The sequence below is a fragment of the Ornithodoros turicata genome, chromosome 6 (assembly GCF_037126465.1).
Source record: "Ornithodoros turicata isolate Travis chromosome 6, ASM3712646v1, whole genome shotgun sequence".
Classification (NCBI taxonomy): Eukaryota; Metazoa; Arthropoda; class Arachnida; order Ixodida; family Argasidae; genus Ornithodoros; species Ornithodoros turicata.
Genome location: NC_088206.1, coordinates 71,353,780 through 71,368,502, shown reverse-complemented (window position 1 = coordinate 71,368,502; position 14,723 = coordinate 71,353,780). Strand labels below are relative to the sequence as shown.

The following is a 14,723-nucleotide window of genomic DNA, read 5'->3' as shown; positions in this document are numbered from 1 at the left end:
ATCACGGAAAAAGCGAAAAGACAAGGTTATTTCGCCCTTGACCGTGTGGCACCCAGACCAGTCCATTCCAATTCGATTCCGCCTGTGAAAAAAAAAAACACACCTAATTCCATTCCACTCCTAGGACAGTTTCCGCCATTCCAATTCCATTCCCATTCCGGGCTCTGATAAATCAGGAATGATTCCGGAATCATTCCAACCCCGGAGTGGCAACTCCGCAACCCTGCTTTGCATGTGCACTTGCATGAGCTTCGCGTATTGCATGTAACAATTTTTTTAACGGAAATCTGGTCGCATAATTCATATTCGACGATACCATCAATACCACCCCGACACTCGAACTGGTCCTGCTTTCGGTGGCGCGGTTTCCCCTCTTTCTCCCACGAGTAACAATGTGCTTATTTTCCTGCAGCAGAACCTAACCACGTCCCTGCTCCTAGCCTCGATCTACAGAATCAACGCTATTCTGAACCTTGGGCCTCCGGGTACTAGGTCTACCCATTCATATGCTCGCCTGCCTGAGGGGGGTACCACAGGGAAGACGCGCAGTTCTCGCAGGGCTAAGTCCCGAGAAGACGATGTAAGTCTTGTACATTCGTCAAAGAGGCGTGTTAGTTATGAGTTATGCAGTTATCTTCTGCTTCTCCAGTACACATGCCTTAACGATGGTGGCATATACCTTGAGCTTGAGGGAACGAGAGGACACACGAAAAAGTAGACAGGACGAGGCTCGTCCTGTCTACTTCTTGGTGTGTCCTCTCGTTCCCTCAAGCTCAAGGTATGCCACCATCGTCGAACCTTCACCAGCTCGCTTGCCTGCTCACCCTTACTTCAAACATGCCTTAAACCTGAACCCTTCGGGTTTCAAGCTTTCGGGGTTCAAAGCTTTCAAGTAGGGCAGCACTGACTGCACGCAGGCACTGTCAAGGCCTCTGCGGCAAAGGCCAAAGAGTCAAAGGAGTTGCCTACTGCTCTCGCGGCCACCCCGAAGAAAAACTTCAAACACGTGCAGCTACGCGTCCCGGTCAAATATAGGCATTAACACTCCCTCTTCCAACAACGTGCCCTTCTCCCATCTCTTGATATCCATCCCTTGATGCTGACCACACTGTCTACAACTCCTTCCTATTGTCCTCTCTTCACCTGCTACTGCCTCCTCTGCAGCGCCACCTAGATACTGACTCTCTCTCTCTCACACACAATCCTCTCACTCATTCGCCCAACTGCAACACAACATATACGTACACGTGCACGCATAAAGTCTGGACGTCGTCTGCTTCAGCCAATCGCAGCTGGCGATTTCAAACGGTCTTGCTGTGGCTGTCAGTGGCTACCCATGCGGCTGGTGTCAGCTTATCTCCATAGTTACGGCCTCTCTACGGTCATAATTAGCGGACCCTTAATGACGTTGTGGCGTTACCGGCGGCGTTGCCGTGGCGTTGGTGTGCACCGCTGGTATGCGAAGTTGCTTCGTGAGGCTAATACGGAATATAATGAACTATGATAACGTCGTAATCAAAACAGGGTTATGGTGACGCGAGCCTAGGTAAGAATACAGAAAACCTCGTTATAACGAAGTCGACAGGACCAGAAAAAAATCGATATAAGTGGTAATTCGACATAAGCGGTAATTCGACATAAGCGGTAATTCGACATAAGCGGTAATTCGACATAAGCGGTAATTCGATATATGGGGAAGTGCCACGAAACAATGGCAGTAGCCTCGGGAGTCCTAAAAATGTACATAAACAGTGTTGAGTCTCGTGTTAAAAATGTACATAAACAAGCAAACAATAGTGCTCAACACCTGGGCAGCCGTTTTGAGTTATATGGAAAACAGAGAGATTAAAAATGCGTAGGTGTGCTAGTCGTAATACTTCCTCGGCTTGCCTTTCGTACTAGGCGGAGTCGACCCGCACAGGGACAGCGATAGCTCGACAGCGAAAAGCGATATCGTTACAACGATCACTGTACTGTAAAGTACCCACAGTAAGATAACCTTTGCGAACGCAGAAACCGGATGGCCTGAAGAAACGCAGTGCAGGGGTACGCGTGTGCCTAAAACGTAACGAAGCCAATCGGTGATTCTTGTTCGAGAGACCTGCGTCCAATAGCGGCGGAAGTCACGCTCCTGTTAGAAAATGCCGATCTTCGACTGCGTGGTCCCTCCTCGTGTTGCAACGAAGTAAGCGGGCACAATAATCACTTCACTCGATTTATGAAAATTTCAAATACCTCCTTTGAAAAAAGGGGTTGTGACCACACGATGTGTGTGCTCATAAGCAGTGTATAGTGCACACCAGAACATTCAGGAGAGAAGAATTGGCTTACTGCGTGTCGTTACTTGTGAAATCCGAAAAACTCGAAGAAGCTTCGGCGTCGCGCTCTGTCGTCATAGGTGTAAAGAGTCCGGGGAATTTCTATTGGTTCTCGTAAACACGTGACCTCTCCCGCAGTCACTTCGCTGACGGAGATGCTTGACTTGATGTGACAGCCGGATATAATTTCGGTGTTCGCGGTGCTGGCTCGCTGAGCTCAAGATCTCGGGTTCGATCCCCGCCGAGGGCGGTAGCAATGTGGGGGATGGTAATGTGTATCAATCCCTTTCATGTTCCACATGCGCCACGAAATTCCTCCTGAAGTCGGCCCACGACGCGCACTTACCCCATACCTCTTGCATTCCTTTTGCTCTCCGTCTGTCCACCTGACATAGCTACAGTTGCTTCGCGGCGTTAACACGGAATACCTTATCAATGCCAAACAGACGCGTTCGATTAATTACTTTTCGTTACTTAAACTACGTTATCGTGCAAATTGCAAGATCGATCCTGGAGACAAGATGAAAACGTGAACCAATTACTGCAACAACGAATTAAATGTGCACATTGTTGCCATGCAAACAGTCAAAAGCAGTTAACGGTGCTCGGCAACCTTATCAATGCCAAGCAGTCGCGTTGGATTAATTAATTGTTACGTAACGTATGCTGTCAGGCAAATTGCAAGATTGATACGGGAGATCAGATAAAAACATGAACCAATACTGCAAAACGGATTAAATGTTTACATTGTTGCCATGAAACGGCCAAAATGCAGTTAACGGTGCACGACAACCTGATCAATGCCAAACGGAGGCGTTTGATTAACTAACTTTTCGTTACTTAAATTATGTTATCATGCAAATTGCAAGATCGATCCCGGCGACACGACAGACACGTGAACCAATTACTTCAGCAATCACTTAAATGTGCCCATTGTTACCTAGCAAACAGTCAATATCAGTACACAACGACTTTGTGAACGCTGAACGAACGTGTTTTCTTTCAATTTTTTAAATACGTCAACTCCTTCATACACAAATGTACAAAGCCCAAGCAAAACACGATTGATAAAAGAAACGGTGCGAAACAAATTGCCACAGCAAGAAACAACAAGAGGAAGGAACTCCTCCCTATAACAAAGGATATATTCCCGTGTTTTCGACCCATTACGCTGCATCGTTATAAAACTGTACAGTCAAACACAGACACACCTGAAAAAAACAACAACAACAACAAAAAAAACAGAGGTACAAAACACTTTTTTTTTTCGCTCACTAACAAGCGCCGGAGAGATACCCGAAACTCAAACTGATGAAACAGAACAGGAATCTTTTTTGTTTTTTTTTTGTAAATGTAATACAGCTCCGTGTATTTCTCGTACAGGAAGAATTTTACGTTACGGTCTATCTTTATACTGTGTAGAAACGCTGGTGGAGTTTAGAGGTAATATATTACCTTCCGACGCGTGATATATCCGTAGTGATGCTAATTTAGAAGCCGGCTCCGTATCTCCAACCTTTAAATTTAAATGCGCGCACATGTATGTATATATATAAAGGCGTCTTTTTATGCATAGACAGCGAGTACTTCGTTATAATACGAAAGCTTAGATAGGGGCAGTGACGCAAGCCAGAACTTTTTTTTTTTTTTTCCTTCTCGAAGCTGATCCTGGCTTTTTGAACGGTTCGCCTGACTCGAACTTTTTCCCAATTTACGGCGTTCCAAGTGAAACACCTTATCGGTCGCTACTCGGTAATTTAGTTCAACTTGTAATTGAGAAGTTTATCAGCGGAGTTGTCGGGGAGGGTGTGGCAGCAGTGGAAAGTTTCCGGCGAGAGGGCTCGGGGAAGATGATATCTGTATCGATTTTGTAATTTTGTGTAGGTTGTACACAATGGAGGACGTGTGTAAGGTTGAAAAGCTTTGATAGATAGGGTGAGAGATGGATTAGGGAGCAGAGAATCGAGTTGATGCGACTCCGATATGAATCTTCGGACATAAAGTTCTCGAAATTTTCGTTGAGAGAACCAATCGACGACCAGGAGGCCGACTAGACTCCCCACTTCTTCTTCTTCTTCATTTTTCTTTCTTTTTTTTTTTTTTTTGCTTCTTCCGGAGTGGACGGCTGCTCTATGCTGAATACTATTTCGACCGAGTGCCATCGAACATTCGAAAAAATACCTCTAGAGCTTTTAGCACTGCAACAATGCAACAATGGCTATATGCGGTGTACAGGCGTGTGGAGGTGGAAAGAGAGCAGCAAAGAGAAGTCGGAGACATGGAAGGGGGCTAACACGCGTCCTGGGCAGACTTCATGGGGAGATATAGCGAGATATCTCTGGAAAGTTTGTCGCAAAAACCCAGAGAAAGCATCAGAGAATTCATCCGGTGGTGGGATCCGACATTCTCCCACACCGATATCCTTAACAAATTTCTTCCAATTACTGAATGCATCATTTAAATACACCGTCGCACCGTGGGGTACAACCTCTGTTTGGGAATGGTCACTTGGATGAAGCGTCTGAATTGAAGTTGCCCTGATTCGCTAAGGACAAAAAAAAAAGGAAAAGAAAGAGAGCGAGAGAGAGAGAGAGAGAGAAAGTAAAAGGAGGAAAGGGACATTTTTTATTCAAATTGCCTGTTGCTATACCCCTATCTGAATAAACTCCCAGCGGACAAGATCGCGTTGCCGAAACAACGTCCTCACTCCGCGGTAAAATGACTTCCTTTTATCGTCATCATCGGCCACAATCGACGACAACCTAGAATTTCCCGTTTCTCCGCACAAAGGCCCTTCACTGCGCATGCTCCCGTACACAAACAAACATCAGACCGTATAATGAAGCATTTTGTCCCGCATAGTTTAACGAGGCCATGATTCTGAAAGCACTATGGGATATTTACGTACTAAAACGGGAAGCGAAAGGATGGAAAGGGTGAGGTCTCCCTTTCTTTGCGCGTTCGTATCTATCTTCCCTAAACGATGAAGCCTAAACTGCGTCGAAACGGGGAAACATCGTCATTGTTCCCTCAGCTCTTCCTACATATACATATATCTTCCTTATGAGGTCTTTTAAAAACAGGGAGGGAAGTTACGGGAGGCCACAGAGGGCGACACCGGCATTGTTTGAAAGCGACCCCTATTAGCATATCGGGAAAGTCTAAAGGAGACCGACTTTGATGACTCTTTTCAAAGTTTGCGTCGCGTGGCGGAAATCGCCGCTAAAGGAGAGCTGTGTGGTTTCCCCCACTTTTTGGGGAACGAGGGGTGTGAAAGGGCCGGCGATATAGTTAGGCTTAGTCCTGATAATTTAGATATACGTATGTGTGTGTGTGTTGTGGTTGTTTCAACGGGGTGCAAGCGGCCGGCTGATAATTTGCGAGAAAGTTGGAATTAACATTCGCGTTGTGCTGTACGGTCAGTTAGGGGGTAATTATACGAGGCATCAGAGGAGCGAGCTGAAAGGGATGGTCAGATAGAGAGATATATAGATGGCGCTTCTGTCGTATGTAAGCAGAGAAGGCACACATCCTTTTATCAACGATTTGTTATGAGTTCTTGAGAAAGGACCGGGAAGAACGTGGTTAATTTTGCCCAGCCGACCCCCAGCGCACGTCACGCTGTATCTTATCTCGTGACGTCATTCCCAGGTAACTTGTCGTTTTTGGGCTGCGGAGTACGAAGAGAAGCTTTGTTAGTTACCTTCTTACAATTCTCAAAGGAGACTTCTGTGTCCTGTGACGGGAATGAACTCAGTAAAAAGTGGTGCCTCGGTTAATGCTGACGTCATTGTTACGTCATCGTGACGTCATTATGTCATCATCAGGGTCTGGCGACTGTTCTTGGTTACCAATAGGCTCTTATCGTATCGTTACGCCGCTTTAATCTCGTATCCTGTCAACTATTTCACGCTGTCCCTTTAAGCTCCAGATTTTCTATTCTTCTCTATCCAACCACAAAACGGGCGCGAAAAATTCTCATTACACCAGCCCACATTTCTCATTGTTAACACCATCGTTGACCAACTCCGCACTAAATATTCATCAGCGCAAAAGAGCATCACTTCGTCGTTAACAGACGACGGCAACAAATAAACTTTTCCCGCAGCGCCGCCTCGCGTTCAATTTATCATCGCCGCCACCGTATAAACACTGCGTTACTTCTACCCCCTTATACCCGCATAGAAAAAGTCCCGGGCGGTCGTTAAGCGACTCGAAGAAACCAATACTAATCATAATAAATGACACAAGTTTCCCCTGCCATGTACAGCTATACTTCCACACTTTTCGTCACACGTTCTACTCTGGCGCCCTCTGTAATACTCTCGCTCCCACACCCCACCCTGGCGCGTTGACACTTTTGTCCCAATCCTAGGCTGAGAACTGGTGGGTGTAATTTAATATTAACGCCCTGCCATAACTCAGAAAGTGACGTGGTAAAAGATTAATGGTTTTCGGCCGCTTCTATAAGGCCGCTTGCCCCTGCAGGTAATTACATTAAAGAAATACCTTCATTAAGATCTTGGTTCTCCACTCAATTTCGCGTCTTTTCTTCGCGCGTATTATTTTTCTTATTTTTCTTTTTTTTGTGCCGAGTCGGAAAACGGCGAACGCGGCATACTTGTACATATTTCGCGCTTTACGTGCGAAAAAAAGAAAAAAAGAACTTAGCGAGAAAGGGCGAGACTGTGTTAGCTTTCTGCAGAAAACCATACATCATGGCTGGCGATAAACTGCTGACAGCATGTAGTAGTCTGTCGCGTGTTATATGAATTACGTCTCCGCTTCCGTCCTCCAATGTCTTGCAGGATGAAAAAAAGGGGGCGATGGTGGAAAGTTAGAAGACACTTTTTTTTTTAATTAGGACCTCATGTTATTTCTCCTCGGCATTAAAACGAGCGTCATTAACTAATCAAGCTCGAGATTCATTAATTAGTTGAAACCACCGCGAGCCGAGTCACATGAGTCGACGTTCTGGTCCTTCCCTCTGCTTGTCATAGTGACTGGTGAGACCTCATTTTGGAGTCGAGTGAATGCACTGCATTCATATTGCCTGCTCTGATGTGGCAGAGTACCAATGTGAGGGAGGTGAACATTTCTTCCAGCACCGTGTTCCGGAATGCTGGCGTCTGTCATGTTCCAGAAAGCACGCTAAAGACCCCGCTGTCCTACCCTGTAGCAGAGTGTAGCCGGACAGATAGACTGGCTTATTTATTAACTTTTGGGGCACCTAAACAAAAATAAAGTTATAATTATTATTATTTTTATTACTACTCTCGGACAACGCACGAGTCACGTCTCAACACATCCAGAGACGAGGCGCAACTGACGACGGCTCCAGCAGGCGTGCTCCGCGCTTCCACGTGACGGAGAAGAGCGAATCAGCTTGCGGAGCTCAGCCTGATTCGCTCTTCTGCGTCACGTGCCGCACTGTACGCGAGCAAAACAGTCGCCCCGCTACGACGCTTACTTTTCTTCAAAATAATAAACTTCTAGTGCTAATTAACGCATTAAGAATAATAATAATAATTAGAAAACGGAGCGTTCTGTATAGCCTCGTGCCCAGTTGCGAGCTCCTTACATATCTGATTGCGGGCACAAAGAACAAACGAAGCTTTGAGAATAAGAACATTCATTCGCGGAGCGAGGAATAAACGACTGTCAATGGCCTGCTCGTGACGTGAACGGCGGGTTTGATTAATCTCGAGGGCGAGCGTGATTTCTCGCTCCTCCGAGAATATTGATTCCATATCGCATAATGTTCGCATCGGTTTCGCAGCTCTGGTCAGCCGATACTTCTTCATGGGGAATTTATACGGTCCCGTTTGAAGGAAACACTGAAATGAGAGGGTGAGGGGGAAAAAAGAGGGGGAGGGCGACAAAGAGAGTCCCGGATAAATAAGTGATGGTGGCGCCAGAACGAATGCTCGATTTATGCATTCGGTGTAAAGAGGGAATCGAATATTTAAACGGGCTGAGTGCATGCTCACTGTTCGGAGGTGCACGGTGCATGGTGTTCCCTGCCTGGCGACCTGTCGTAGAGGTTCTCTAATGGAGGTGCACAGAGGGCGCTAGTGTACAGCGGAAAAGTTGCTATAGAGTGTTGTTGAGAGCGCTATATTGCGTTTCGTGTGCGCTGTGTATGTGTATTTTTATTGTAAGTTTATAATATATGGATATGGCGGTGGTGTTGTATAAAATGTTGAAAAGTGGAAAGTATTCTTGAGAGTGGTGTTTTGTACTTGTTTTCTGCGTTATGTATGTAAGTATATATGAATTGTGTATGCTTATTAAATTAGTTCTATAGCATAAATAATGCATAATTCTATGCATATTTTATGTTGTAATTACACATAATCTATAAATAGTCTATAACATTAATAATGTTCCTCTTGCATGTTCAATAATGTTGATGTAAAGTTTTGCTTACCTGTTTCCTTCTTTCTGTTCGTATTATCCATGTTATGCGCAGTTCGTACTTATTAGGCTTTATTTCTATAACAAAGTGAAATTACGTTTCTTTTGTATGAAGCCTTCAATACTGTTCGTGTAAAGTGTTGTTGAGCGTTGTGTTGTGTGCATTTTTTCTGCTTTCTGCGTACATCGTGTATACTGTATATCTACAAGGTGTTTAGTTTCCCCTTTACACATTGTTTTTTATTTTTAAAAAAACTTATGAGAACAGCATTGATGTCGTCTTTGCAGATGAGTTATTCAGACAAACGGACATCCTCTCAAAGAAAGTATGGAACTGCAAATTAAAATTCACCTAAAATTACCTAAAATTCATTAATTCACTCTTGCATTAGGAAACTTCGTGCAAAAGCGCGAAATAGCAGAATGAGAAATTATACTCGCTGAAAGCCAGTCCACGTTCAAAACATCCTGAAACACGCACGTGCGTTAAGGTATCCATCCCCGAATTTTGATATGCACCGAAACCTCGAAACCGAAACCGAAACTGCGGCGACCGGAACCGCAGGGAGTACAGCGCTCATTTTCACGTCAGAGGGCCACGTGATTTGGAGCAGTGGAGACGATTGGAGGAGGTGCCGATCTGCTGGCCAGATAAACCGCTTTCCCGCGTTCAGCAATGGATATTTTACGGCGCGCGCTCTTTTATTTTTTGATTTTTTTTATTTTTAGAAGATAGAATGGGCTTTCAACGAGGGGGGGGGGTATATTTATTAGAACAAAGGAAAAAAAAGGGGGGATAGGTCAGCCAAACGGGACGCCGGCTTGCTATCCACAAAGAAAACAAAAAGAAGAAGAAATGAAAGAAGAATAAAATAAATCAAAAGAAATTGAAGAGGAGGATTGTCTCCCTTTCCGCTATCTTGCTTTTGCCAGAAATTCCCTAATTAAAGAGTTAATGAGTTTTAGGTAATTAGTTATTCTGTAATTACACAGTCTCTTCCAGAGGACGTCCGCATAGCTGTATAGCACAACTGCAAAAACGACAGAATAGAATAGAAGTAAAAAGAAAAAAAATAAAGGAAACGTAGGTCGCACTGTCGTAGGTCGTACTGGTGCTGTTCTCGTAGCTTTTTTTATTGAAAAAATCTATAAATGACAAAAATAAACACCCTGTACATTGTACACAGTACACTGTGCGTATTTTTGTTTATAATTATATCCAACGTAAACATAATGTAGCCCCATCTGTCATACAGCCTGTAAACCGAGACGAGCTGCGCAGTGGAGTACTACGCCTACATCTGCGTACACACCTCAGATAGTTCATTAAGAAACTATAACGTTGTATTCCGCCACTTGTCAATTTTGAGCGGGGGAGTATTTTTTTTTTTTTAGAATGAAGGGGCATTGGCGTTGCCACCAGCAAGAAATGAATGTTATGTCCGCTTTCTTAATTGCTAGTCAGAATTATTTTGTTGCACGATGCAGCTTACGTGCAATCACTTTTGCGTGTCACTCTTTATTCTCCTCATTAGTACATATGTTAATCCATAATACATAACCTTCCACCTGATTTCTTCACTTTCTCATTTCACGTAATCATCTTTCCATCAACACCCATATTCTGGGAGTAATTTTTTTTTTTTTTTTTTAGAATGAAGGGGCATTGGCGTTGCCACCAGCAAGAAATGAATGTTATGTCCGCTTTCTTAATTGCTAGTCAGAATTATTTTGTTGCACGATGCAGCTTACGTGCAATCACTTTTGCGTGTCACTCTTTATTCTCCTCATTAGTACATATGTTAATCCATAATACATAACCTTCCACCTGATTTCTTCACTTTCTCATTTCACGTAATCATCTTTCCATCAACACCCATATTCTGGGAGTAATTTTTTTTTTTTTTAAGAATTAAGGGGCATTGGCGTTGCCACCAGCAACAAATGAATGTTATGTCCGCTTTCTTAATTGCTAGTCAGAATTATTTTGTTGCATGATGCAGCTTACGTGCAATCACTTTTGCGTGTTACTCTTTATTCTCCTCATTAGTACATATGTTAATCCATAATACATAACCTTCCACCTGATTTCTTCACTTTCTCATTTCACGTAATCATCTTTCCATCAACACCCATATTCTGGGAGTAATTTTTTTTTTTTTTTAGAATTAAGGGGCATTGGCGTTGCCACCAGCAACAAATGAATGTTATGTCCGCTTTCTTAATTGCTAGTCAGAATTATTTTGTTGCATGATGCAGCTTACGTGCAATCACTTTTGCGTGTTACTCTTTATTCTCCTCATTAGTACATATGTTAATCCATAATACATAACCTTCCACCTGCTTTCTTCACTTTCTCATTTCACGTAATCATCTTTCCATCAACACCCATATTCTACAAACATTGGCCTTGGTCAATCACTCGGTAGTGTGTCCGCCTACTGAAACAAAGATTGTGGGTTCGAACACGTCGAGGACGCCACGGCAACTTGGTGGCAGTCTTCAATGATGATTGAAACCAATGACCATTGAACCATGACAGTAGCGCCACCTAACGTGTCACGTGTCAACTTCTAAAAAAACACTGAATCCGATGCTGTTTGAGTAGTTGACAGATTACACTCTAGGTGGCGCTATGCGCATGTCCAATGGTAATTTCTTTAGATTACCATTGAGGACTGCCCTTGTGATAGGGGTATAAGACACGCAGCGTCTTCCGCTAAGGACGTCAAATATAAATACGTTAAGGACGGCTGAGCTTTCGTCGTGCATTAAACGGCGCTCCACTGGGTGAAGTTAATTCATAAACAGACCACTGCACGGCGTCACTCGTTATGAAAGATGAAAGTCACTGAAAAGGTTAGCAAGCTGTAGGACTCGAACCCACTTCTTCTGGATTACCGGTCCAGGGCTCCACCAATTCAGCTAATCTAACACACCTCGCCAGCGACTTCCAAGGGCGCGTCATCTGAAGGGACACATCAACCACTCTCTCTCTCTCTCTCTCTCTCTCTCTCTCTCTCTCTCTCTCTCTCTCACTCATCCACCTTTCACTCTTACATTCGTATTTTTAATTGTATCTATTTGTCCTTTCTACGTTGTTCCAGCCTCAGAACACCAGTTCTCCTATGTCACTCGTGATCATGGTCGTTTCGCGGTGTGAAGGGCACAGATTATTATTCCGCAACTCCTTCAGTTTCTGCTTGCCTATATGGAACAGGCGCCAAACTTTCACTCCGACAAACTGTGAGAAAGATCGAAACACGAGTCCAACCATCAACAACGACGACGACGACGTCGCCGCCAGAGAGCGTCAGATATCTTCGCAGAAACGCTTGACCATCATTTCTCTGTTGCCGGGATAAATAATCCATCAGCAGAACTTGTTTTATTCATGACGCCCCCACTCTAATGACGAATGATATTAGCACAAATGAACTCGCAAATGCATGTCCTGTCCTCAATTCCCTAAGACCTTGCGCCTCCGTTCAAATCTGCTGCTGCAGGAAACACATTAGTCTCCCTGATATGCTATTCCAAGATCAAAGACACGCGTCCGCTCCAGTCGCGTCTTTTCGGGCAAACTTGTCCTTGCTGGGGCAACCGATGGATTGGATTGGATTGGCAACGACTTCGGAAAGAAAGTGCTTGCGTTTGCTTGATGACAAGATCCTGCCTCTTTAAGACGGTACCTACGCAGAGTGACTTTGGGGTAGGAAGTGTTGAGGAGTTATGATGTGGCTGATGCACGAGAAAGAGTACCTCTTAGAATGATAGATGCAGGGGAGGAGGAGGGTGAAGTGGAGAGAGAAAAAATAGAGAGAAAGGAAACAAGGTTATGATCTACGAGCGCAGACTTTGTATTTGATCCACTTTTTGTTGGACGTGCGATACGAGAAATCGATTAGCCGTGATCTTTTTTTTTTTTTTTCTTCCTTCCTTCCTTCCTTTCTGCAAGTGGAAGGGTGCTAGAGCTCTCGGAGCTCTATGCTGTATGTGATTATCGCATTTGTATGTTTCTTGTTGTTTTTATGCTAGGCGTCATCTAGATTGTGTATCTGAGTAAAAATTCTGGCCGTAGTCGACCGAAGGGGCAATGGATGGAACGGCCTTATGAGTGACAAATGGTGTGTGAGGTGGTCAGAGAGAGGAGGCATAATGTTTGCTGTAATGCTGAATTGTGGGAAGAATTTATGATGTGACAGTTATTGCAAGGGGTATACGATAGGATTGTACACTCAGGATTTCAAACAGACAAAAAAAAAACAGAAGAAGCGTTCTCCACGAATGAAACAGACTGAACACTGTTTGCAGTCGTGCATCATTGTGCCTAAACAATTAAATAGCACAAACTTTTGAAACCTTGGTTTAAGTTGACGGTCTGTGAAGGTTTTCTGTGAAGTTTTTTTTTTTATATTGGAAGGTTTTCCGTCTCGAAAGTGTGCCAAGAAAAACCTCAGCTGGAGCCAGGATTCGAAATGCTCGGCGACGAAACGTCTCCCAGTGAAAATGTTGAACATGGTGGATCCTAATTGAATGATTGTTGGTATGGTTTCCAACTATCCTGAATACAACTCCATTTGACGTCATTCGACGTCGTCCAATCGACGCTTCTTTGTTACATGCGCCCATGAACAAATATTTATTTCAGCATGCTTCATATTCGCGCACTCAGTCAATTTCTGCACTGAGAAAATGCGCAAGTATATTACCCGTTGAAAAACAGATTGCTGTCTAGGTAGATAGGTAGAAATCCAGCGAACCGGTAGAGATGTAGGAAGGGAGTTGCCTCAGGACAGAAGCCGCCGATGTTTCGAACAGAGACTGTTCTTCTTCTGGGCGCCCAGAAGAAGAACAGTCTCTGTTCGAAATATCGGCGGCTTCTGTCCTGAGGCAACTCCCTTCCTAGATTGCTGTCTAGATTTCCAGATAGTTTAGCAACTGCGCGAGAACCTTGAACAGTATGTTGTATGCTCCTCTCTAGCTCCAAGTCGAACAAGATATACCAGACGTATTTTGCCTTTGCCGGCACGTACATATTTTTTTAAATATTCGGTTTTTTTTTTTTAAGTCTGTTGACGGGTCGAAGAGACTTCCACTAAACAAATATCTTCTGTACAACAACTGTCCTCGTGTACAAGTAGTAAACAAGTCCTCTGTAAATAGCTTTGTGGCAGCCCTCACAAGCTATCTCCAGCAAGATTAGGTAAACAGTGTTTTGTTTTGTGTGTTCTTGCTCACCTTTGTGCTCTCTGCGCACCCTTTCTTTTCAATTTCGCCTTGTTGTAATTCTCACATTTATGTACCACGTAGTCGGCTTGCGTCGGCCCGGATGGGCTGGCACTATTGACGAAAAAAACAAAAAACAATACGTATTGAACATTCAAATGACCCCATTTCGAAGTGCAGCTCGCTTTCAGCATTTTTTTTACTTCCCACACGTACTGCTACTTTTCACGTTTATGTTGCACCTCCTTATTTAAACAATCTCGTTCAGTGCGACTCTATTTTTCGTCAAATCCACAGCAGCACGTGTTGTCCACGTGAAACTTCCCTACGCTGCGCCGTTTGTATTTCCAAAGCGGGGCAAAGAGTTTGAAACAAAGACGACGAAAAAGAAAGAAAAAAAAAACACACACACCAGGGGGCCGGTCTCCGTTTAAAAGTCAGGTAGATTTATACTCTTTAGCTTTCAGAAATTACATTCATCCCGCGGGTGCGAGATTTTTTTGCTGCTTCTCCGTTTTGCGAGCAACGATTTCCGGCGAACATTCTACTGTGATCACTATGCTAATGTTATGGTGATGCCGAGCGTCGTCGTAATTTGAATGGAAACCTCTTTGCGAGCGGTAAGTGTTATGGAGCGGCCGGGTGGAGGCTTTTAGGTTTTCTTCTTTTTGAATGCTTCGGTGTGTTTGGTTGTGCGTAGCAGCGGAGGTGGTGCTGGAGGTTGCGTTAGCAAGATAAATAGGTGGAGGTGTTAGCCCC

The 14,723-nt window shown here is 44.1% G+C and overlaps 1 protein-coding gene across 1 annotated transcript in view; it reads left to right on the top strand.

Annotated features, from left to right (window-relative positions):
• LOC135397288 (uncharacterized) overlaps positions 1 to 14,723 on the top strand; it is a 368,507-nt gene that overhangs the window by 350,107 nt on the left and 3,677 nt on the right. The window contains exon 8 of the mRNA XM_064628745.1: positions 413 to 580. Within this exon, the coding sequence (XP_064484815.1) occupies positions 413 to 580 (168 nt within the window). The remainder of the gene's footprint in view (positions 1 to 412; positions 581 to 14,723) is intronic.